This window comes from Ylistrum balloti, unplaced genomic scaffold (genome assembly GCF_031769215.1).
Source record: "Ylistrum balloti isolate Yb309-2 unplaced genomic scaffold, AGI_CSIRO_Ybal_v1 Utg370104, whole genome shotgun sequence".
Classification (NCBI taxonomy): domain Eukaryota; kingdom Metazoa; phylum Mollusca; class Bivalvia; order Pectinida; family Pectinidae; genus Ylistrum; species Ylistrum balloti.
In genome coordinates, this window is record NW_026782129.1 from 86247 (window position 1) to 113371 (window position 27125).

Below are 27125 nucleotides of genomic sequence, written 5' to 3' on the forward strand. Positions count from 1 at the left end.
CACTTTTTGTTTTGCTGATCAGTCCAAAAGTCGAAAAGGCACAAGGGCTCAAGGGGCACCTGTGCATAAAATGTGAGAAAAATCAATCCTTGACTTGTCATAGAATAACAATAACAAAGAATTCTTTAGTGACAGTAGATGGACCATGGATGTAGGGCGATTCAATCATCCCACCATCTGATGATAGCTTTAGGAAGGTACGACTTGCTGATGATGAAAGAAAACAGGAAATGCTTTATACAAAATACAGATTTTCTTTTATTAAAAATGAGAAAAATAATTATCAAATAAAAAAGTTGACATGTGTACTACAACAGTAATTAAAATGTTCGCTCTTTTTGATTGATAATTCATGATCGATTTTAGAGACAAAATCATCAAACAAATATACAAGTCATTGTTTCTGGACACTGATATATACATGATATGACCCACAGATTAATATATTAGTTTATCTGTAGAACCTAATAAGCGTAGGAAAGAAAATTCTGAAACATTGTTTTGTCAATTTGCTTTTTTCCACCAAATACTGCCAATTAAGTAACATACAAGACAAATATTGCTGTGTGAAAGTAGGATTCACAATGAGGAGCACATCAACAAGGAAAATCTGATGGGTCAATAAATTCCGACTAGAATATTATATTATGTAGAAGAGAAGAGCAGTGTGTCCTATGTCAATATAACAAATCACGACACTACAAACAATTTCATTATCGTCTTCATCACGTCATAAATACACTAAATATAGATTATAAATTAAATTTTTTTATCAAATATGTTTCATTATAGTAAATGTTCATAAATAAACAACACTTCTTGAATATTTAGCACATTTTTGAAAACCCCAAATTACCAAATTTTTGACAGATAATAATTATCTAAATGAACTATTTAATATAGGAATCAGCGAATCAAACATAAAAATTTGACAAAGAATATATGAGAACTCCTAAGTTATTATACATGTGTAAAGAATTGGACCCATACAAATACTAATCCTACAATAAACATTATCTAGGATACACAGCCTGTTTGTTAAACACAAAATCTATAATGATTCATACAATAAATCATTGAAGCTCATATTCAATTAGTCATTTTGTGTAATTAATTGTATGTAACAAAATCATGAATAAGACAAGATGATTTTTCCCCAGGGTGAAATCAACTTAACTTATATATATCATGTTTGCTTTCCCTAATGATGTTTCCGACATATTTTGATTAAAATCCGCCACGGCATTAAGGAGAAGCTGCATTTTGAATCACAAATTTCAGCTAAATTTCCCTATTGGTGCACTGCTCCAAAGTCCCCAGAGGTTGAATCAACTTCATTCATATAAGAAATGATCGCCCTCTTTTAAGTTAAGTTTCAGACCAACTTTATTGAAATCCACCAAGGCATTAAGGAAGAGAAGCATCTTAAATCGAAATTGAATAATTTCCCCTTTGGGAACCCGTTACCAAGTCCCCATGGGTTGAATAAACTTTATTTATTCACATTCGATTGCTATCCTCTAATGATGCTTTCCTGAAATTTAGTAGAAATTTGTTCAGACATATGGGAGGAGAAGCATTTTAAAGTAAAAGTTTATGCACAGTGGATGATGAACAAACCTAAATGGCAATAGATCATCTTGACCCTATAGATCAGATAACCTAACTCAGCAGTCAGAAAATATATAATATATTGTTATAGATAAGTCTCTAATCAGGTTCATCATTTCAAGATAAAAACTTTTGATATTTGTTTAATACAATTAACATTGCAATATTAAATCATGTTTGGGAAGGTAATAACAACTGTAATAAAATCTGGATGGGTCAGTAGTGCTCCACTATAAAAATATTACAAACTTTGTTTACAAAAAAACAGCAGATGCTATCTCTGTACAAGTAAAGTTACTGATAGTATATGCATAAATTATCAGTTTCTTAGAGTCTCTTTCATATAATTTCTTTCTGGAAACATAGTACATAGAATACATGAATACATTAGGTGAAAAACTGAGATCTTTCTATCATAAGAACTAGTAGATATTGATATCTATATACTAATATGTAAAAGTGCCAAACTTATAAATCATAAAATAATATCACAGTATATTAAGGGCATCCTAGATGAGTAATGTTACATATTTTGGGTGCTTCAACAGCTTAGTCTGTTAAGTTTTGGCTTAGGAAGCCTCAAGTTATGATCAGAGTTGTGTGGTTTGACACTTCCTCCCCGTAGTGATTTATATATCTCAGGAAGCTGAGAAACAAACCAGTCTGCACGATTGTGGGTGTGTCCTTCGGAAAGACATTTTACCTTAATTGCTCTGGATAGCATATGACAGATCTTCTGTATGTTGTTTAGTGAGGAAGTCACTATCTACTAGAAGAGAATCTTGTCTCAAAATGACCCTGGCTGTTTACAAGGTGATAAACTCAACAAACAAGTATAACATTTCTTTGTTAGATGTTTTATAATCAAATAACAGATCAAGAATTATGGTATAATAAATTGCTTATCACATATTTTTTTCATTCAATTTAAGAAATTTACCTGACTCCCAATACAAATTAAATCACGATAACGTGATTTACATATAAATTTAAAAAATCCAGAGTAACCAGAGCAAATCTATTGATATTGGTAATTTATTTATCAAAAAAGAGTATCAGTGAAAGTGATGAATGCTCCTTGAAAACAACTTTATTGGACACAAAAATTTAACAAAGGGCAGCAATTCTGTTCAGGTCCTTAACTTAGTGTACTGTACATTTTCTTAGTATGACAAAAGTATACACCACATTTCATAGTATCCTAGTTTTAATGTAAGCAAAGTTATGCCCATGGCACAAAATTTCAATAAAGGGCAATAACTGTAATTAAGGGGTTGTGGGCCTAACATTGGTACACTGTACATCATATAGTATGATAAATGTATATACCAAGTTTCATTATCCTAGCTTATATGCAGGAAAAGTTATGCTCTGGACAAAATATTTTTAACAAAGGGCAATAACTGTAACTGAGAGGTCAAGGGGTTTTAATTTGGTACACAACACATTGTCTTACTATGATCAATGTATACACTAAGTTTCATGATCCTTAAAAATTGTTTGACACTCAATATAAAAGTTTTGGTTACAAGTACTTCATATATTACAGCACAAATATGTTTCAGTACTTAGTAAATCTAAGATGTCCTTATATGGAGGGATAAAAATATAATTGAAATTATGACTTAGAATTTGAATTAAAGATGGCAAGATTACAAATCATTTAAAGAGAAAATAACTTTTACACTAGCACAATATACTAATCACTGTCAATTAAAAGGAAAATCTGAAATGTCTGTACAGTCTTTGAGGGAAAGCAACTAAAATTGTCAGCTAAAAGCTAATTTAATTAAGTACTACTCCTACAAATGTGAAACAGGCTTTTTCCCAAGGAAAATGTAAAACAAAATACAAAATGTTGATACCTTGTACACATCACATGTACCAAACCTATCAAATATTTTTTTTTAAAAGTCATCCCCAAATAAATTAATTGTAATTATTATATACACCAGGTATTGTTTAATCATCTTGTACATGATGAAGTTATATCATAAACCTTAACTATGATTATTTGAGATCTTTAAGAAATGGTACATAGGTAAGAAAAAATATCCTACTACTTATATTAATATTGCACATTTAAAAAAAAATAACAAAAAACAAGTATTATATAAAATAATGATTTTTAGCAAAATATCTGATAAATACTTAATTTCAATCAATACCTTCAGGTACATAAAACATGAAACCAGTAGAATGATAAATTATAAATTAATCATATCCCTTACACATGTATATTAACTTGAAAACCTGTGGAATGATAAATCATATATTAATCATGTCCCTTACACATGTATATTAACTTGAAAACTTGTGGAATGATAAATTATATATTAATCACGTCCCTTACACATGTATATTAACTTGAAAACCAGTGGAATGATAAATTATAAATATTTTATTCACATATAAAATCTTTCATAACAATTAGTCTGTGTTATATCTGTCATAACAAAGTTTCACAACTTTCCTCAAAACTGAGGACTTATCACTAAAGTCCCTATAAGTTGTAAAAAAAAACATAAGGTTTTGTTTGACATATAAAAAGCGAAAAAAAAAAGTCACAACCTACTCAATAATGTGGCGTTTTTTGCAGCCATCTTATGTTAGATAACACTTCCTTTGTGTTTGTCCTAATGTATACAAATTACAGTATTATATACAATTACATTTCTTTGGTCAATGCTATAAACAGAACAAAATAACAGATAAAAAATGTAAAAAGTAAATGGAGATCATGTCTATTTCAATATTTACAGGAAAATATACTAAATTATTTATCATTATACCTTCTGCACTAGTATGGCTTTCTGAATACCAGATCAATTTTCAATCCAGACATTATTTTTCATATCGTTATAGTCAGTAAACAAGGAGTTATTACCACCATGTAAGATAGTCATCTCCATTAAATAAGTCGTTCTCCTGTTGTCACATCTAACATTTTTTCCAGAGGTATGGAAGTGTTAACGGAATTCTCCTCTTCCGATGGTCGATAACGTCCATGCATTTTCCTACTCTTCTTCATATACCACGCAATATATCCAAGGACAAGTGCAATGAGAATGATGATGATAATGACAGAGGCAGCAACAACTCCCCCACTGCCATCCTCCAGAGCAGTTACAGACAATTGTGTCTCACAGTATGTACCTACAAGGAAGAATATACAAAAGTGAAATCAATAAGGAAACCTTCATCAATATTGATTTCATATCTCAACAAAAACAAGAGTATCAGTAAAACTGATGAATGCTCCCTGAAAACAATGTTATTAGAGACAAAATATTAACAAAGGGCAATATTTCTGTAATTAAGGGATTGCAGATCCTAACTTTGGTATACCGCATATTTTCTTAGTATGATCAATGTATACACTAAGTTTCATCATCCAAGTTTAACTGCAAACAAGTTTTGCTTTGGACACAAAATTTTAACAAAGGTCAGTAACTCTGTAATTGAAGGACCAAGGGCCTTGAATTTAGTACACTGCACATTGTCTTAGTATGACCAATATATACACCAAGTTTCTTGATCCATGCTTCAGTTTGGGCATACTTATGCTCCAGACACAAAAGAACAGATGGAAAGACATCTAGACTGACAAGGCAGCAACTATATGCTCTCCGGGAAATTTTTGGGGAACATAACAAGAGGTCCCATGGGCCACCATCCCTTACCTACAACTGGAATGCTATTTGAAACAAGAAATCCCACAATGATTTTGACGACCATCATTGTTTTAAGTTTATTTGCTTTTTGAAAGTTGGATCTTTTTCCTTCTTTTCTCTGTTTTTGCTCTTAATGACTTAAAGTAGAATATTTGAGTTGAAGTCAAGGGTATTGCAGAAAAATAGGACCATATAAAAAGTGTCTGCCCTCTGCAATAATGGTTACATATTAGTCATATCAGTCTAAGTAACATATTAACCTCACATGTACCAGTTGACCGGTTACCTCATTAAATTTCTCACTCATGCGTAACACTCTACATGTCACTATAACACTGATATTTGTTGGTGAGATAACTGCTCAAGAAAGGACAAGTCATGGAGACGGAAACCTGTAACCAACCAACAACCAAGAAATCTATGCAGTTAGACAACTTAGATAGATAAAAAAACTATACTTTCGCCCCACAATCTGGTGGTGACAACTATACTGGTGTATGTTTATCCTATCCTGACTTGTGTGGGTTTCTTGAATGTACTTACCTGTATGTGTGTCTGCACAGACACACTCATATCCTCCATCTTTGTTGGCACATGTTGCACTACCCATACATTGGTGGTCAGTCTCACACTCATTGATGTCGATATCACAGAGAGTGCCACTGTAACCTGTTCCTGAACAGATGCAAGTGAATGACTCCCGTTCGTCCACGCATGTTCCATTATTTCTGCAGGGCACCGAAGCACACTCATCAGTCATCAACTCACAACGGTCACCATGGTAACCAGTACCACTGCAGTCACATGTGTATCCATTTATCTTATCCATACACTGGCCATTGTTTTGACATGGGTTAACGAGACAATCATTGATTGGATATTCACAGGTGTTGCCTTGGAAACCGGTATTTTTGCAGTCGCAGATGTAGCTGTTGATACGGTCCTCACACAGGCCGCCATTTTTACATGGTTGACTGACACAATCATCAATGTTTTGACCGCAAGTTTGTCCTGTCCAGCCAGCTGGGCAGATACAGCGGAATGAGCCAATGAAGTTCAGACAACGACCTGCGAAACATGAAAACAGTTCTTTAGTGTTCAATAGAAAATGATTAAATAAATTTTCATGGCAACTTATCAAAAGTTTGTTTAGAGCAAGGCTGGTCACACAAATGTATGTAGAAAGGATGGAAAAATTCAATCAGATCAATTTGATGAAAAATAAAATAAAAGAAGTCTTAAAATTTCTTACCTTCATTAAAACATGGATTAACACCATCACATTCGTCCACATCTTGGTCACAACGTTGACCTGTGAACCCAGTGTCCACACAGTTACATGTGTAATTACCCATGGTGTTATCACATTGTCCACCATGTTCACATGAAGATGGGTTTTCACACTCATTAACGTCCTCCTGACACGTGTCACCACGGTAACCACTTCCGTCACAAACACATTTGTAGGAGGTAGCATAGGTGGTACACTCCACACGGTTGTCACAAAGGAGGCGCTGACAGGTTTCGTTGTGCCAGCCACAGTAATCCACAACGTCAGTACAGTCACACAGCCCTTGGTAGCGACAAAGTCCATTGTTAGCACACGGACTGCTGAAGCAGGAATCAACAATGTCATCACAGTATATGCCACTGTATCCAGGACGACAGATACACTTGTATCCCCCAATGCCATCAACACAAGTGGCTCCATGCTGACAACTGTTGTTTACACATTCATCAATGTTTGCCTCACAGTGAACTCCTCTGTACCCTGTCACACACTCACACTTGTAAGTACCGTTAAGATCAATCGCCTGACACTGAGCACCATGTTGGCAAGGACTTGATGTACAACCCCGTCTGTCCTGTTCACAGTGCTGGCCCTGAAATCCTTCAGCACAATTACACTTATACTCATCCACCAAATCCACACAGGTACCATTGTTTACACAAGGCGTGCTGGAACACTCATCTGTCTCATTTTGACACTGTTCACCATAGTAACCTGGCTGGCAGTTGCAATGGAAGCCCGAATAGAAATTAAAAGGAGATTGTGAACTCTCCACACAGGTGGCACCATTTAAACATGGATCAGACAGACACTCGTTAATATCTGTTTCACAATGAAAACCACTGAACCCTTCCATGCATACACATAAATAATCTGTCTCTGGAAGTGATGAGTTATAAAAACAAGAACCACCATTTTGACATCGATTGATCTCACACTTATCAATGGCGAGTTCACAGTTTGTACCTGTATAATGCTTGCCACACCTGCACAAGTGAGAGGTTTTATCGTTGATACATTCCCCACCATTCTCACAAGGCTTGTCCACACAGAAGTTTGTGAACTGACAGAAAGCACCATAATGTTGTGACATACAGTGACATTCATACGCAGTTTCCTTGGAAACGCAGGAAGCATTATTTTGACAGTCATGATTCATACAGAAGTTGAAGTTTTGACATTGCCTTCCTGTATACTGTTGTAGACAGGAACAGTTGTAATCTCCGTTGTCTGGATGAGGAAGACAGGTGCCCCCATTGAAACAGGGGTTTGAAGCACAAATGTATTTATACTCACACATCTCACCAAAGTAGTCTGTGGGACAAACACATTTGTAACCATTGATGAGGTCCAGACACGAAGCTCTATTTTGACATGGATGATTAGCACACTCATCGATGTCATGAGAGCAATTTTTCCCTGACCAACCTGGCAGACACAGACAGGAGTAGTTAGAGGGAAATATATCTGTACAGTTAACTGTGTTACCGGGAACACAGTAGTTCTCCTCACACATCATCTTCACTGATTCACAGTACAGCCCTGTATAGCCTTCAACACACTGGCACTTGTAGGTCATATGACCATCTATGCAGGAAGCTCCATTTTTGCACTGGTTGTCAACACAATCGTCTACACTCGTAGAACAATCAAGGTCATACCATCCAGGCAGACATGGACACTCATAGGAATTCCAGATGTCTGTACAGGCTGCGTTTATTGGACAGGGGTCAGGGTTACAAACGTCATTTCCGTGACAACCTAATTCCACCTTATAAATCCCAACGACAACCAGACCAGTGCTGAGATCACTACCGTCAATATAGTCCAGTGATTTCCCATTAAAACTTATGTCTCGGAGACAGCCCAGGAAATAGCCAATCAGGTAGATAGACCCTGTGAAATATAATTAAAATTCCATGATAATGAACAGCACATATCTATGTAAGGGATTGACCACCAAACAATTCTTCTTGATGGCAAATTTTATATATTAGGAATTTGTTATGACAAACTAATGCTTTCAAAAGACATATGGAAATGTATTGAGTAAAGAAGTAAACATGGCATATGAGCAATAATTTTTCATGTATTAAATATAACTTTTACAACCTGTTATACCAATCTAGAATTTTTCTCTCCAATAAAGTCTAGAAAATGTAAGGCAAGAAAGCTCCAACACACTCACCTATGTAGAATTACTTTTGTTACCAAACTTCTAAAGGTGATTATGTTCCCTTCAACCTTTAAACTCCTACATGATTTTCAAGTATGAACATACTTCATAAACTGATTTTGATTATCAAGATGTCTTGACTTGTTGTGTAAAGATTAATCAATTTGAAATCAGATTAGAAAGTAAAGTGACCTTGTGCATCAAGGAACATTTAATTTTCATGATTGTTCTTCACCTAAATATTAATAAAAATCACTGAAATGACTTGACAGGCATTCACTAACTAATGATGGTGACCTTAAATCTGGCACCCTGAAACATTATCTGATTTGAAGATTATCATGGAGTGTGTTTAGCTAAAGCATTGGCACTGAATTGGGATGAGATGGACATGGGTGACAGCAAAAGGTCTTTTTGATAGGGAATAGACCTGATTGAAATATGCTATACCTTGCCGAAATGGTTTAGCTCCGATGTAAACTTCAATGATTGGAACAAAATCAGCTCTGAAGGGGTTAAATGATGTGTTGAGGACCTGCGACAGCCCATCCATTGCCACAACGATGTCAGAACCTTGTCTCCTCCACTGGACATGATGAAATATGGCATCGGAGATGATGACCGGAAACTCTAAAACATTTTCTGTAAAGGCAACATGAGATGTCATTACCTGATGTAGGTTACAACACTGTAGACCATTGTGAAACTATAAACAGGGAAACATTCGCTTAAGATGTTGTCATCCTTAAAGAATGTTTTGTCTTACAGTAACAGAAACCTGCGTTTTAGCATTAACATCAAAATTTTGCCTACCTTTAATTTTTGCTTAAATGGTGGAAGGGACAAATTTTAAAATGTGTTGAGTTTCCCCATATACAGTGTATATATTGCTATTATAAAAATTTTTTTGTTGGAATCTAAATTTTATCATTACCCAAGATCTCAAAGTAACTTCAACTTTGCTCACTAGTAGACACTACTGCTCTAAACAACCAATATGAACAGATGATGTGTTTTATTTCATTAGAGAGGTAAGGCTTTAAGAGAGTTAGGAATTATACATAAAGGGACAATATCAAGTGGTCTGAAATGTCCAGTAAAATATCTTGACAACACCATAAGTAATTGTTTTTGTCTTGTAATATTATATTTTAAACAAATTGTATGGACTCCATTTTTATAAAACAACAAACATTAATAGGTAGAGATAGATATACCATATTACCTTGACCTTCAAATCCTGCCACAACTTGTAGAGCTTGTCTGAACAGCCTAAACTCCAGACTGCCTAGAATCTGACCATTATTGGACAGAAACTGAATATACATCATGGTTGATGTGTGCTGTCTGGTCTTAAAGTCTAACGTCCCTTCATCCCCAAAAGGTAATTTCTTGCGATCAAGTTGGAGATGGGCATAGCTGTTTAGGCCATTAAACGATGCTGCAGCAACTAGACATACAAATATTATATTAGGTTATTTAAATAGTAAATATTTTCTAATACCATAGTACTGTAAATGAAATTTAACACAACCAAATTTTGGTGTCACCTTTTGAAAAATCTGTCTAATAATGAATTTGTGCATTCACAATACATACATATGCTTTCTATACAGCACACAGAATCTGCACTTGATACTATCCTAATTTAGCGCAATACTTTAAAGGTGGAAAGTGCTAAAATAAAATAACTTTCAATATATATATAATTACAGTACAGTGACAGACTTTTTACACATATATTATTCCCCAGGTGATAGTTATGATAATTTGACTTCAGGGACATAAACTAAAGAGGTGTGAACAATAAAATGGCAAGTCATAATACAGTGACTATTTTAGGAATTATTTTAATATAATAACCTGTTCTCTTAGAAATATAGTTTATAATATAACAGAATCACACAGTATGGTTCAATCTACCTTCTGTACAGTTATATCCTTGGTAGTTGGCAGGACAGGTACAAGAATGGCCATTCCACCCACCATTACAAGCACCATTGTTCTGACAGGGTGATGGTCGACACACACCTTCTCTGGGGCACCCCGGTGTAGCCATGGGTGGATCATTACCAAATATGGAAGTTTGGCTTGTCTGGAGGTCTACTTGGTGATTGTTGATGATCAAATCTTTGATGCAGCCGTTAAAACTGTTAAAAAGAAGATCTCAGAGGGCTGTCACAACATCTCATACAAAAGATAACGTTTAGGTGTGACACACACATATTCATGATAACAACAAGGGAAAGACGTCTATTAGTGAAGACAGTGTTGAGAATACAGTAACCAGTGATCCATTGTAATTCAGTGTTATGTTTATCTTATATCAATGCGTTAGCTCATGTATTGATGATTCTAAATTAAAGTAATTCTCTGTTATAGTAAACTACTCTAACACAAAAAGTATAGTGTAAAATAACATATAATTTCATTTGTTTTTCTAAAGCCCACTTCCAACTACAGAACTGAGTTAGTTCATCATTAACTTTCCAAGAACAGAACCTCTGAGTTTAATCTAGAGAGTAACTCTGACTACAGAACCTCTGAGTTTAATTTAGAGAGTAACTCTGACTACAGAACCTCTGACTTTAAATTTAGAGAGTAACTCTGACTACAGAACCTCTGACTTTAAATTTAGAGAGTAACTCTAACTACAGAAACTCTGAGTTTAATTTTGTTACAAACTCTGACTACAGAGCCTTTGAGTTTGTCATGAACTCTCTAACTACAAGACCTCTGAATAACTAAAGCCACTGCCTGCTCACCTCTCATATGTAGGAAGTGGTGTTTCCCTCACTCGCCACTTGTTTGCACCTGGATGGTCATGCAGTCGACCAAAAAACACTGGCATCTGAATGGTCAGGAAATTACCGACAGTTCCACTGGAGGTCCCTACAACTCCATTGCTATTGCTGGAAACTGTAATTGCAAAGTAAAATGTAAAGAAAAGGCATTTGGAAAATTTGCATGAGTTTATATAAGATATATCTAACTTTTACATTCAGTGCTAACATGCAATTTAGTTATGCTGGTTAAGAATCAAGACATTTAATGAATAATTACACTGAAGTCTCCACTGACTTGTGCTCATGAATAAACGTACTTTATCACTTTAGTGTATCTGCTAAATTGGTTTACTCCTAGCCTTCTGCTGAAATAGAACTTGTCACACAAAAATATTTACCTTGAAGTCTATACTGGCCTGCTCCCAGCCTCATATTTATATAGAACCAATCACCATGGTCTAAGTTCTCTCCAACTTGACTCAAATACTCAGAATTTGAAGCCAGGATTTGCAGCCTCAGCTGTCCTTTATCTAGTATCAAGGCCATGGATTCAAACCCCAGCTGTGGAGATAAGAGACAAATCACCGACATATTTTCTAAAATTTGAAAAATTTGATGTCACTTTGAATCAAACATATCCTATTGTATATCATGCATTTTCAGAAACAACAACAGAACTTTTCATGTAAAAACTTATTTCTAAAAATATCAACACTATGATTTATAAATCAACCTTTATAAATGTATTAACCAGCCCTAATTGTTTAAAAATTTGACCCTCTATTGTTCTGGAATGTATGATTAGGATTCAATTCTTCTAGCAGTGATTGTAACTGGTGACTGTTGTAAGTAAGGCCTAAATCAGTTATATCTATGTCTCATGGTGACCGTTGTAAGTAAGGCCTAAATCAGTTATATCTATGTCTCATGGTGACCGTTGTAAGTAAGGCCTAAATCAGTTATATCTATGTTTCATGGTGACCGTTGTAAGTAAGGCCTAAATCAGTTATATCTATGTCTCATGGTGACCGTTGTAAGTAAGACCTAAATCAGTTATATCTATGTCTCATGGTGACCGTTGTAAGTAAGGCCTAAAACAGTTGGTGACCGTTGTAAGTAAGGCCTAAATCAGTTATATCTATGTCTCATGGTGACCGTTGTAAGTAAGACCTAAATCAGTTATATCTATGTCTCATGGTGACCGTTGTAAGTAAGGCCTAAATCAGTTATATCTATGTCTCATGGTGACCGTTGTAAGTAAGGCCTAAATCAGTTATATCTATGTCTCATGGTGACTGTTGTAAGTAAGGCCTAAAACAGTTGGTGACCGTTGTAAGTAAGGCCTAAATCAGTTATATCTATGTCTCATGGTGACCGTTGTAAGTAAGGCCTAAATCAGTTATATCTATGTCTCATGGTGACTGTTGTAAGTAAGGCCTAAAACAGTTGGTGACCGTTGTAAGTAAGGCCTAAATCAGTTATATCTATGTCTCATGGTGACTGTTGTAAGTAAGGCCTAAAACAGTTGGTGACTGTTGTAAGTAAGACCTAAATCAGTTATATCTATGTCACATGGTGACCGTTGTAAGTAAGGCCTAAATCAGTTATATCTATGTCTCATGGTGACCGTTGTAAGTAAGACCTAAATCAGTTATATCTATGTCTCATGGTGACCGTTGTAAGTAAGGCCTAAATCAGTTATATCTATGTCTCATGGTGACCGTTGTAAGTAAGACCTAAATCAGTTATATCTATGTCTCATGGTGACCGTTGTAAGTAAGGCCTAAATCAGTTATATCTATGTCTCATGGTGACCGTTGTAAGTAAGGCCTAAATCAGTCATATCTATGTTTCATGGTGACCGTTGTAAGTAAGGCCTAAATCAGTTATATCTATGTCACATGGTGACCGTTGTAAGTAAGACCTAAATCAGTTATATCTATGTCTCATGGTGACTGTTGTAAGTAAGACCTAAATCAGTTATATCTATGTCTCATGGTGACCGTTGTAAGTAAGGCCTAAATCAGTTATATCTATGTCACATGGTGACCTTTGTAAGTAAGACCTAAATCAGTTATATCTATGTCTCATGGTGACCGTTGTAAGTAAGGCCTAAAACAGTTGGTGACCGTTATAAGTAAGGCCTAAATCAGTTATATCTATGTCTCATGGTGACCGTTGTAAGTAAGACCTAAATCAGTTATATCTATGTTTCATGGTGACCGTTGTAAGTAAGGCCTAAATCAGTTATATCTATGTCTCATGGTGACCGTTGTAAGTAAGACCTAAATCAGTTATATCTATGTTTCATGGTGACCGTTGTAAGTAAGACCTAAATCAGTTATATCTATGTTTCATGGTCCAGGTGTCCTAGTTCTACATACCGTGTAGGCTATAACACCAGAGGAACTAATGGCTGACACCCTTAGGGACATCTGTGTGATCTCCTGGATCCCAGCAAAATGTAGCATAGAAGTCAGAACAAAGTGAGCTTCATTCTGGTGCTGACAGACACTATGATCAAATCCAACAGGGCAATCACAATAGCGTCGATTCCAGGCGTCGTGACATATGCCGCCATTCTGACAGTAATCTGGTGAACAGTAGTTGTGTGTTGCGCAGCCAGCCAATGGAAGAACAGATGACAAATTCGATGACATCAAGCTGATTTTATTCCCACTGATGACCAAATCCTAAACAACAAAACCATGAGTGGTGAAATTTCCTAACAATAAATAAAATTTTTATGCATTGATTACCAATTACAAGGTCATGAAACAACTAAGCACTATGTTTTGCGAGGAAAAATGTTGGCTTTATTTCTATTCAAATAAAGTTTTCAGTAGAATGTTATTTATGGCTATTTCATAAGCAATTTAATTACTCAAAAGAAATTCTTTAACAGAGCCAGGGAAAAACATATCTACCTCAGATCAGAATATGGAAATGGCATTAAAAATGGCATTTGTTAGAATTTTTATTGAGTTTACTAAATAAGGCTGGGCTTATTACCACGCCTAGTTTATTGACAGCTATTTTATCAATCATATTGTCAACTATTCCTAATCCAAACAAAATACAATTTAAAAATGGGCGATCAATTTCTACATAACTATGACCTACCCCTTGACAACCCACAAATCCTTGTGGTATGGTGATCTTGCTACGCTGGTATGGGGTGAGAGTTGGAAAACCCCCCACATACAGAAAGTCTTCCAGCAGCCATCTTTTGTCAGAATCTGTGACTTTCAGTGACAGTTGGCATATTCTGGTGTCATAACAACTATTAGGATCAAGAGTGATATTTGTGATGGGTGATGCTAGTGACACCTGGAGTGTGTGGTTGTAAACCCCCAAAATAGGGGAGGGAAGTGGGATATGACCTGTCTTCGTCTCATCACCAATGTTTAATGAAACTATTACAGTCTTCTCCATCAGTTCTAAGCTCACATGCTGGTAACTGCCATCACTATTTATCTGTAAATAAACATTGTGTTGTTTATAGTAGAAGCACAGTTAATCTGCTTTCATTATGATATTCATAAATCATGTGTCTGGATGGCAGACTAATTATTCATTAATTTATAACCAATCTGTCCCCTAATACAATGATTTTATAACTAAAATACATGATTTTCCAACATGAAAACTTTGAGACAAATTTGTCCAATGTCTTGTTTAAATCAGTCTTTCAGTCACATGATTAGTTTTGTGAAAATGTTATGTTTTCAAAAAGTGTTCCCAGTGTGCCAGGAAAATCAAATATAATAGTTCCATGGTAGGGATCTGTTCTTAATAGACATCTGGTAGCACACATTAATTTGTTAGTATGCTGCAAGTTTTCTTTAGTATATTATAACATGTTTTAATCAATGTTCTACACACATCAAAACGTAATCATTGATACAAAACAAAATTTCATTATATAACTTACTCCTGATGTTAACAAAAGGACCCCTGATGGTACGGATGTGATGAAAGACAAGACTATTGTCACATTATCCACTGATCGCTTCTTCCTCTGTCCTGTGCTGACCAGGGAATACAAGGAAGGTAACTGAACGTAGCTTTGACTGTCAAATGTTGCAAAGTGAACAAACTGACAGGTGTCTCCAGATACACCCTTTGGACACTCACATTGGAACTGATTGACTCCTGGCTCTGTGCAGGTACCACCATGTTGGCATGGTGATGGGAAACACTCTTTTATATCTTCCTTGCATGTTTTACCTGCAATACATATTATATGAAGTTTTTATCACATTAAAATTCACAGCTGAGGAAAAGAGAACTAAAAACATTCAACAATCAAAATCAGTGAATAATCTTTTGTCTAGCTGGAATAATATTGTATTGCACACTTAAGGCTCACCTGTAAACCCTGGTGGACACAGGCAGGAGTAACTATTGACTTCGTCCTGACAGGTGGCACTACCATAACATGGATTTCCAATACAGTCATCAATATCTACTTCACATGTAAGCCCTGAAACAACGAAAACAGTTTAGTGTATTGTAACTCAAAACATTATATCGTAAGGCTAGCTGAGGCACATGTTGTTTTAAGGTCATAATTTTGGGAATTCTGAAAGACTAAATGATCTATTTATCTGTAAACATTTGTATTAAAACATCATTTATTTAAAAAGAAAATAATATGTTAAAATTACACAATAGAAGAATGATTAAAGTACAAGCAAGCAATATATGTTTATCTCAAAAGAAATACCATATTTTAAAAAAATGACATAATACAAGAATGATTTGAGTACAAGCTAGAAATAGCTTATTTACCTGTAAATCCAGGTAGACAGTGACAGGTGAAACTATTGTTCCCATCCATACAGGTAGCATTGTTAACACAAGGGTCAGCACCACACTCATTGATCTCCACACCACATGTGGTACCTGTTAACATCATAGAAACATCAAACTGAAATACTGGTAATACAGACAGTATGTATCTCAGTATTATACTGAGTTTTATATAACGTAGCTGGAAACTTAAGTTAGGAAGGTGTGTCATTATTATTAATCTTATCATATCATGAATAAGTATCACCAAAAAAAATTTGGCATGAATGAACTAATGTTAGTTCAGTTAAGCTACTCATTAAATATTCCAAAAGCTTCCTATGCACTAAATGAAAGTATTTCGGTATAAGAGGGGTTATTGGGGCCTTAAACAAAATTCATAGTAACTTAAGAAATGTTGACATAACTACCTGTATATCCTGGCTGACAAGTACAGGTGTACTTATTAACCCCATCAACACAGGTGCTGCCTTGACGACAGGGGTCAGGGTCACAATCATTATAATTTACTGAACAATTAACTCCTGTGAACCCTGGTTCACAGATGCACATGAAGTCATTGACAAGGTCATGGCAGGTGGCATTGTTTTCACAGGGTTGATCTAGGCACTCGTCGATGTCAAGGTCACATAGTTGTCCTAAAATAAAGAGTATTTGTCATTTTTTATTTATCTGTTTTAGTTTTGATTCAAACTAGCACCAACAGCTGATCTTCTCATCACAGACATTTTCCTTATCTCTGGTTTATAAAAATATATCTTTGGAGATTTCCTGTGAGAAATCAGTATTAATGTATTTGATGGCATGGCTTTCACTTTAGCTTGTATTTTACCCAGTTTGATTCTGAAACAAGAGCTATTTGAGAATAGCATAGCTTCACATTGACGACAAATTTTGATCACATGAATATCAACTGTAATTCAAAGCTACACATAAATTCAAATTATACAAATCAATTGAAAAAATAAATAAGATTAGAAAGTCAAAGTTGCCTGTTTGGACCAAAACATTATTAATTTCTCAATACTTGGAGCAGAACTTTAACTACACAAAAGCTATATGTTCAATTAAAAAGCTGATATCCATTAAAAAAAGTTGATATAATTCACTTTACTAAATATATCACACATCACACTATGAAAAACAACCCACATACCAAATATCATCATCACCATCCTAGTAAATCTAGGTGTGTACTAATATTGGTGTTGGATTTACCTGTAAATCCAGGTGTACAGGTACAGGTAAAGTTCCCTGCCACATTACTACAGGTAGAGCCATGCTGACAGGGTGATGGGTTACAAGCATCCACAACAGTTTCACAGAGCTGTCCAGTTGTTCCTGCCAAAAATAACAACACCAACTTTGCATAACTGAAATATTTTTATAAGAATAGTTTGTTTGCTGGGTTTATCATCCCGTCAACAGCAAAAGCCAGATCTCTTTGAAACAGCCGGTGGCTACCTCAGTGAACCACATATGTGAGGCCAATCGCAAGATATTCAGAGAAATCTGGGTACACAACAACTGTAGAATAAGACAGTTCATTACCCTGTTTCATGAGAAAAAAAAATTTAACAAAAATTTTGGTGTATTTGTAATCTATTAAAGTATATCTAATATTAAAGTTAACAGAAAAAAACAAACCTGTGTAACAGCTACACAATGGTGGACCCCCAAGTGTTTCCTGACATGTACCATTGTTCTGACAGTGTGTCTTGTCACACTCCTTCACGTCAGTCTCACAGTGGGTCCCTTCCCAGAAATCCCCACATACACATAGGAAGCTGCCTGGCAGGTCCACACATGTGGCACCATTCTGACAGTTCAGAGGGTCCAAACACTCCTTTATGTCTGCTTCACATGTACTACCTGTCCAACCTGGTGGACACTCACACCTCTCACCTGTAACAGATATTGACTCATTAATTACTTTCATTACCTGATTTCACAGCCAGATATCATACATCAGTCATTATTTCATATCACATAATATCCACTGTTATATTCATATGAATTATTCCTATTATAATTACATATTATATTCACAGTACTTATCCAAATTCAATTAAGGTAAGTAAAATATTTACGAAAATTTATGAAAATCGCATCATCTCAATTTCCAGATGATATGTTTATGGACAATATTAACTTGGTTCAGGAAGATTTACCTTTGGAGGTGCTGTTACATGTTCCTCCATTTAGACAGGTGAGAACACATGTGCTGACCTCAGTCTCGCACATCTGTCCTGTGTACCCAGTAACACAGGAACAAGTATACCCTGCTCGACCATCTGTAAATTCCACACATGTTCCTCTATTTTGACATGGGTCTGAACTACACTCATACACATCACCTTCGCATGTATCTCCAAGGAAACCTGGTGGGCACTGACAGGTATAGAATGGGGGAGTGGTTAGGTTCCCTACACAAGTGGCCCCATGAAGACAAGGTGATGGGTCGCAGTAGTCTGTACGTATCTCACACAGTAGACCTGCATATGCATCCAAACACCGACACACAAATCGGTCACCTTCATCTACACATGTCCCATCATTTAGACAAGGGTTGCTATGGCAATCATCAATATGTGTCTCACATTTACTTCCTGTCATGCCTGCAGGGCACTCGCACCTAATGAGCAAGCCAATATTGAAATCTTAGATACATCAGCTGATAACTTTAGGATAAGAAATGCATGAGGTTTCAGAATAACACTTTTTGAAAATTTTTTGTATGCATGTTTTATTGAGTATGTTGATATACTATGCTTACTACAACTGGGGATAGGCAGTTGAATTATGAGGAAGTTACATGGTTAGGTATAACATTACCTGTATTTGTTCACATCATCCACACAGACTTGGTAGTCCTGACAGAGTTCAGGTCTACAATCATCGATGTCTGTCTCACAGGTTGTTCCGGAGTACCCTGGGGCACAGAGACACTGGAAGCTGTTGAGGGTTATGTCAGAACAGGTCGCTCCATTCTTACAAGGATTACTGTCACACTCATTTACGTCAATCTCACAGCGAGGACCAGAGTACCCTATGGAGGAGAATATGATGTTACATAGTCTTACAGGTTACACAGACCAAAAACAAGAGATCCTTGAAGAATCAAGTGATTGGACTATTCAGTATTTTGTGATAAACAGAAACAAAAACTTTTCAATGCAAAAATACAATATGGCCACTGGTCACTTTCCTCTAAATCTGTCTGCACAGAAATATTTGTACTTTGACACATGATAACATTGTATGATTTAACAAAGTATTGTTTGACCATCATGTACATGGTTACGCTTACCTGGTGTACATGTGCAGTTAAAGGCATCGATGTCATTGTAACATGTTCCCCCGTTACGACATGGCGAGGAGGCACATTCATCTATGTCTGATTGGCATTGCTCACCATGGTAACCAGGCTTGCAGTAACATGTATAGCCACCTAAAAGAATGTATATGTTATTCAAGTAAGAAAGCAAAAAGCAACTGAATTTCAGCAAAATTAAGCATGAATTGTAACGGCCATTGGGCACCAAAAACAAATGAGAGAAGTATAAAGAATTAACAACCCCTAATTAAAATCATAGGTAAGGATAATTTCCTTTCTGTTTGAAATGTTTCAAAGAGCACATTTCTTCGGCTAAAATTATATCTCATAGAGAGTTCTCATTATGTGTAAAGAGACACTCCAATCTAGACACTTTAGTATCCAACAGACACTTCAGTATCCAACAGACACTTTAGTATCCAACAGACACTTCAGTATCCAACAGACACTTCAGTATCCAATAGACACTTCAGTATCCAACAGACACTTTAGTATCAAACAGACACTTTAGTATCCAATAGACACTTCAGTATCCAATAGACACTTTAGTATCCAACAGACACTTTAGTATCCAACAGACACTTCAGTATCCAATAGACACTTTAGTATCAAACAGACACTTTAGTATCAAATAGACACTTTAGTATCCAACAGACACTTTAATATCCAACAGACATTTCAGTATCCAATAGACACTTTAGTATTCATAGACACCCAGCTCTAGATCATATCTTATAGATATTTCCAGATGTACACAGAGTCAAGTAGAAGGAAAATGATGGTAGAAACATCTTTTTTAAATCAATACATTTGTTAAATTTGATACGTACGTGGAACATCTCTTTGTAAATTGTTTACTGTATGTAATGGGACAAAGCTGCCCAAACTTTGGTATAATAATCCCCTCCAGACCTGGTAATGTACTTAAAAGTTATTGAGAGTGTCCTTTAGTACCCAAGCTAAGACCTGGAAGCCCTTTCTATATCTAGTAATATTACACTGAAGTGAATAAGCCTGCTCTATTGGTTTATTGATGGGGCAATTAAATGCATGCGATATGTCTATAAAATCACTTCCCCGCATGTCTGATCTAGTGGGGCATCACTAAGACTTGGGAATTATAGAATCCTTGATGGCTTTCTGGGCCTCAAACACGCATGTTCAATGCTAGTTTATTACAAACATACAGCATGCAAATAGACACTGTAAAAGTGTCTAGTGTCTCTTGGTCTCCTGCAGGGTTTCAGAAATGCTAAACCAACCACTATACTGACACACCAACATTTACACTGGAGATATATAGCTAGACCTTCACAAAATAATATGTACTGTTATACGTTTGTACATTCTTCTTCATCAACATTTGGGTTAGGAAAATCTGAACGCTGCATTTTAAGCCTCAAGTCTACTTGGATTAGAAAGATTCTGTTCTTAAAATATTTCACATTGTATAACTAAGGTTATGTGGATATGTGTGATATTTGGCGTCAGAATCTATGACTAACAATGCAACCTGCAAATGGAGGTATAAACACAGTAATTTTACCTAGCTGTGAAGTGTATGGTGAATGCAGTTTTACCCACACAGTAATCTTAACTACCTGTGGCTGTAGGTTTATTCACACACTCTACAATACTTTTGCCTACCTGTAGAGTTGTCTACTTATAGCAATTTTTCTTACCTGTAGGATTGTCCACACACAAAGCGTTCTGTCCACATGGGTCTTTGATACAGCTCCTGACCACGGCCTCACACCTGTCCCCAATGAAGCCATCCACACAGCTACAGGTAAACCCCTCCACACCCACATGGCAGGTCCCTCCAAACAGGCACGGCCCACTCAAACAGGGGTCGAGAAGCGAATCACACTCTGCACCCGTGGCACCTGTACATTAGACAGTAGTTGTGTAACATTTCAAAATTTGGGGAAAAGGCCAGTTTGGACTAAATCAATCCCCAGTTACTCACCTGACTTCTGTGGAATTCAAAGTAAATATTGTCATATTGCCTAATATATTGCACACTTAATTTAATGAAAACTTCCCTTTTGAGAAAATTCATCTTATTCAAAATTGATCTTATTTCAGTGAATTAGAAACAAGGTCACATATTCACCAAACATGTGTGATGGCTAGCTCTTATATCAGTATAACTGTTTGTGGCAAAATGTCACAAATCGTGAAATCTTTTTGATATACTTTGTCATATTTGACAATCTAAGTCATTATGATAAGCAAATGGATGATGAATGAAAAAAACATGAAATTCTCCCAAAACATACCTCATAAGGGATATATGTAACTCAGCTATATCCCCCAAAACATACCTCATAAGGGATATATGTAACTCAGCTATATCCCCCAAAACATACCTCATAAGGGACATATGTAACTCAGCTATATCTCTCACAATATACCACATAAGGGATATATGTAACTCAGCTATATCCCCCAAAACATACCTCATAAGGGACATATGTAACTCAGCTACATCCCTCAAATCATACCTCATAAGGGATATATGTAACTCAGCTATATCTCTCAAAACATACCTCATAAGGGACATATGTAACTCAGCTATATCTCTCAAAACATACCTCATAAGGGATATATGTAACTCAGCTATATCTCTCACAACATCCCTCATAAGGGATATATGTAACTCAGCTATATCCCCCAAAACATACCTCATAAGGGACATATGTAACTCAGCTATATCTCTCAAAACATACCTCATAAGGGACATATGTAACTCAGCTATATCCCCCAAAACATGCCTCATAAGGGATATATGTAACTCAGCTACATCCCTCAAATCATACCTCATAAGGGATATATGTAACTCAGCTATATATCTCAAAACATACCTCATAAGGGACATATGTAACTCAGCTATATCTCTCAAAACATACCTCATAAGGGATATATGTAACGCAGCTATATCTCTCACAACATCCCTCATAAGGGACATATGTAACTCAGCTATATCTCTCAAAACATACCTCATAAGGGACATATGTAACTCAGCTATATCCCCCAAAACATGCCTCATAAGGGATATATGTAACTCAGCTACATCCCTCAAATCATACCTCATAAGGGATATATGTAACTCAGCTATATCCCTCAAGTACATACTTCATAAGGTCATTAAAATGAAGATATGTTCCCCAAAACAAATTAAAAGTAAAATCATTTACAGTATTGTGAATATTTATATTCCATCTTACCATTAGGTATTCTTGCTATGATGCTACTGGGAATAAGTATCAATCAATGATACAAACCTGGGTTGGGCAACTTTTTGCAGTCACTGTTCGACTTTCTCAAATCATAAATCACCACTCCATTTATATATCTTTCCTTAATTATCTCAAAGCTTTTAATCATAATGATGCATGAGGACATGAAGAATCAGGGTAGCAAGCTAATGATTGTGTAAAATTCTAAGTAACATCAAATTGATGTTTTTCTTCTCTCTTTTATTTCTATCTTTTTATGCCCCCAGATTGAAAGATTGGGACATATTATTTTTGTACTGTCAATTTGTCTGTTGTCATCTTTAACCTTGCACATAACTATTGCACCATAAGAGGTAGGACTTTTGTATTTGGTATGTGAGTTCCTTGTGACACGACCTTTCTGGTGGTACCACATGTTTTGACCATTTGACCTTGACCTTTGACCTACATTTGAACAAGAAGTGCTTATATATAGAACTGACTTCAGAGACAGGCTCAATTATTACAAAAAAGTATAAAGAAAAGAATCAGATGTAAAGAGGCCTTATGTATGTCTACTACTTACTGTTTGGCACTTTATGAAAAGAGGATTTTGTACGATGACTTTATCAATATGACATGTTAGGGTTAGGGTAACATGTTAACTAGCCAAACAACAATCCTTCTGATAAAATATCAACTGGCAAGCTCCTACAGTTAGAGTGTTGGCCTGTATAACCTCAGGTGAAGATCAGAGGTTTGTGGTTAGACTCTCCCTGCCCATGGCAGCTTGTGTTCCACATGACACTTAGGTCTAGATTTAGATCTGGATGACAATTGCAGCAAGCCTCTGATATGTGGTTATGTGAGGTAGTCACAAAGAAATCCCAACCCAAATGCCCTGGCTGTTACCAGGGTGATAAACTCAGTATAAAAAGCATATATAAGACTCATGATTGTTCATATGAAGCTGTTTGACTCCTGTGACCTTTAAAGCATGTCAAAGTCACAAGAAGAGGTTGTCATTTAAACGGAGAAGCTGATATCAGACAATGGATGACCATTTATCTCTGCATAAGCTTCCATGCTCTTTGGGTGTTTTATAATTAGTCTCTAAAGAACAAAGATGTCCACATACCAAAATAATGATTAAGTAGTGTTAGTGAAGGAATCCAAATAAATGGGAGCTACAGTATTACAGTAACAGCTAGTCACTTTAATTGTCTAGCATAGTAAAATAGAAAGACATGCCTTTACATTAAAATGACATATGATGCTAGAAATGGTCCTGAAGCAAAGACTGAACAAATTTTTCATGAATGAGTGAAAAGATCGTGTCCAGGATAACTGTGGATATGTAACATGGATACATTTAGAAACGGACATTATGGAAGAAATTATTATCAAACTATAAACTGAATGAGAGGTGTAAAAAAAGCCCACACATTTAATGTTAAGGTTTAAGTCAGTGTCTCATTAAATATGGACAATGTCTATCAATTTCCATCAATTCAATTTTCACAACTTGCGGGAGCATTAAATCACATCCAAATATGCACCTGGGTATTCTTTAATTACACAGCAACTGATACACTGACACACCAATACTTTATCTCTCATTTCATTAGTTGTTTCAATGTATTTCTTGTGAGCAATTTGCAGGAGCATATCATCAATTGATAATATTGTTTGCAGAAAGTTATATTTTTGCTAGAGAAAGTGTTTTATACATAAGCATAAGCACTCATAGTACACAATATTCATAAAAGTTAATAAATGGAAGAAAAATCAGTCGGAATGTTACACAAAGAATTATTACAGAAAATGTTTTCACTTTTTCAGGATTTCTTTGTGGTCTTGATATTACCTGTTATGCAAGTACATGTGTAGCCTCCATAGGTGTTCTGGCACTTTCCATAGGGCTCACATGGTGGAGTCGTCTGGGCACATTCATTCACATCTTCCTGGCATGTCAAGCCGGAAAACGCTGAGGGACATCGGCATATACCTCCCTCACATTCCCCACCGTTCTGACACACTGGACAAGGGAGGGTGTTCTCACAGTGATCGCCAGTGTAACTGAAAGTACCACAGTAACAAATAATCAATGTTAAAAAGTGCTAATTGACTATGTTAGATATCATCCTATATAACATGACAATTATCTGTGGTGTATGATCTATTATAACATGACATCACAGTACGAGAGCACATTCAGATCAGACAGTAGACTGACAACTTCAATTATCTTTTATTGACTTCCAGTCTGACCTTCAAATGACAAGGCAATAACCTTTGTCAAGGTCTTGAGGATAAGACAATTTGTTTTTCTAAGGTTCAATAGCTTCAATAATGACCACTGGTTACTTCCCTTTTCAGAGCTACTCTGTGATTACACAGTAATTACATGCTTACATAATTAGGTGTGAGTAGAGATATTCTATTTATTGATGGATTGGATGGTGTCACAAATGGTGTATACCAAATAAGGTTGCACCATCAAATTGAGATGACTATATTGTTACTGTAACATTTACTTTTGTACAGTTATTATCATAGAATTAATTGACACATTTTATCACGCTCCTCGGCAATGATGAGTTTTCTGAAATGAAGCAGGCATCTATAGGTCGACCTTTTGTTTACATTTGATAACCACTACTTGTTTATCCAACTCAGTACTTTTTATCTCCGTGCTTTCCTCTACTAATGTCACTATCTATCTAGTATTTCAATGCCCTGATGTAACACTTCCTAAATTCAGTGACTACCTGGAAGTACTTCCCTAACCATATCCCCAACCACCCATTTTCCACATTTTAATTCTATTTTCTATTTCACAAGGCTGGCGGTGTCCTAAAGCATTACCTAAAATTTCCTATTCCATGTTTAATACCTTCCTCCTATAACATAATTTTCTCTCTGACATCAGTGCCCCTTGAAGTAGTCCCCAAACCAGTGTTTCTCACTTCTAATATAATTCATGACCGAATGACTCTTCCCACCCCCACCCCACAAAGTATCCCAAACCAGTGCTTTTTCTGTCTCTTTTGTAATTTTCCATTCAATGTTTCAGTATTTATTTTCATATCTAGATATTGATAACTGATAAAGAAACCAGTTACATATACTTGTAGCAAAACCTTTTATTTTGGACAGTCAAATTTTAAACATAAATAAACAACTTTTCTGTCACCAGTGACAAGAAAAAATGAATTGGAGCAAAAAGATTGTATTAAGGTTTTATGTTTAAGCCTATGTTAACCTAACTGATTTCAAAGTGAAATTGTCTGGAATTGTAAGGCCATTCCTAATGTGGCAAATTGATTACTTCAGGCGTCATCAATCCTCACCATCACACTTAGGGACACCAATGTTTTAAGTTATGCAAGAGGAAATTCCAGTAATCTAGAGAGGAGGATAGCTATCATCAAATTACTTCTGAGTCATATGTGCTACACTGCCACCCTTCTCTCATTTGACAGCACATTCTTTCATTAAATCTTGCGTCTTCTGCAATGAAATTCTGGAGATCAAAGGAATTTTTCGTTTGAAGTTTGTGGCAACCAACAAAAAAGCAATTTCTCTCATCCCTCATCATTATGATATTGTCAATCATGACCATTTTATAGAATCCTGTTCATGCTTTGCTACCTCCAGACACACAAGAGTTTTAATTCAACAAAGAACCTTAATACCCTGGTAGTTGATTTTCGTCCTCAAAAGGATGCACAATTATTCGGTTTCCTAATCCGGTAAAATTTATAGCTTTTGTCTGCATTTTATTGTCAGCTTCTTTCAATTTTAAAACATGAGCAAATATTTTTTCAACACTAGGGATTTAACTTGTCAGGTTTTTAAGAACAAAGAATGTTTATTGTCTTTGCATGAAAATGTTATTAGGTACTCATTGTTAGCTACAATGTAGAGCATGTTCAAACACTACTTTAACAGCTGAAGCTTTTTCTGTTGGGCCACACCTGAAACTTCAGGATAACAAAAGGAGAGAGGAAGATGTCTTTGCCCATATAGAGACAGTTTTTGAAAAGACTTCACAGCAAATGTTTAGCCATATTTTATTTTTACTTTGCATTCGCTGCTGTACACGATAGGTGCTTTGTAATTATCACATGTGATAACATATACAATTGTAATTCTATATATAGCTTTACAATTCATGCAGTAGCATACCATCAGGATACATAAAATGTGAC

General features: G+C 35.8%; 1 protein-coding gene across 1 annotated transcript in view; it reads right to left on the reverse strand.

Moving 5' to 3' along the window:
- Positions 1 to 4522: 4522 nt before the first annotated feature.
- LOC132550111 (protein crumbs homolog 1-like) overlaps positions 4523 to 27125 on the reverse strand; it is a 34089-nt gene continuing 11486 nt past the window's right edge. The window contains exons 3-23 of the mRNA XM_060214129.1: positions 24779 to 24990; positions 21373 to 21576; positions 19664 to 19804; positions 19189 to 19402; positions 18525 to 18988; positions 18001 to 18258; positions 17572 to 17694; positions 16764 to 16991; positions 16333 to 16446; positions 15911 to 16024; positions 15473 to 15768; positions 14662 to 15015; positions 13923 to 14231; positions 11937 to 12099; positions 11518 to 11671; positions 10676 to 10902; positions 9978 to 10202; positions 9203 to 9394; positions 6538 to 8472; positions 5829 to 6353; positions 4523 to 4767 (exon numbers count right to left, since the gene is read on the reverse strand). Of these exons, the coding sequence (XP_060070112.1) occupies positions 4523 to 4767; positions 5829 to 6353; positions 6538 to 8472; positions 9203 to 9394; positions 9978 to 10202; positions 10676 to 10902; positions 11518 to 11671; positions 11937 to 12099; positions 13923 to 14231; positions 14662 to 15015; positions 15473 to 15768; positions 15911 to 16024; positions 16333 to 16446; positions 16764 to 16991; positions 17572 to 17694; positions 18001 to 18258; positions 18525 to 18988; positions 19189 to 19402; positions 19664 to 19804; positions 21373 to 21576; positions 24779 to 24990 (6697 nt within the window). The remainder of the gene's footprint in view (positions 4768 to 5828; positions 6354 to 6537; positions 8473 to 9202; positions 9395 to 9977; positions 10203 to 10675; positions 10903 to 11517; positions 11672 to 11936; positions 12100 to 13922; positions 14232 to 14661; positions 15016 to 15472; positions 15769 to 15910; positions 16025 to 16332; positions 16447 to 16763; positions 16992 to 17571; positions 17695 to 18000; positions 18259 to 18524; positions 18989 to 19188; positions 19403 to 19663; positions 19805 to 21372; positions 21577 to 24778; positions 24991 to 27125) is intronic.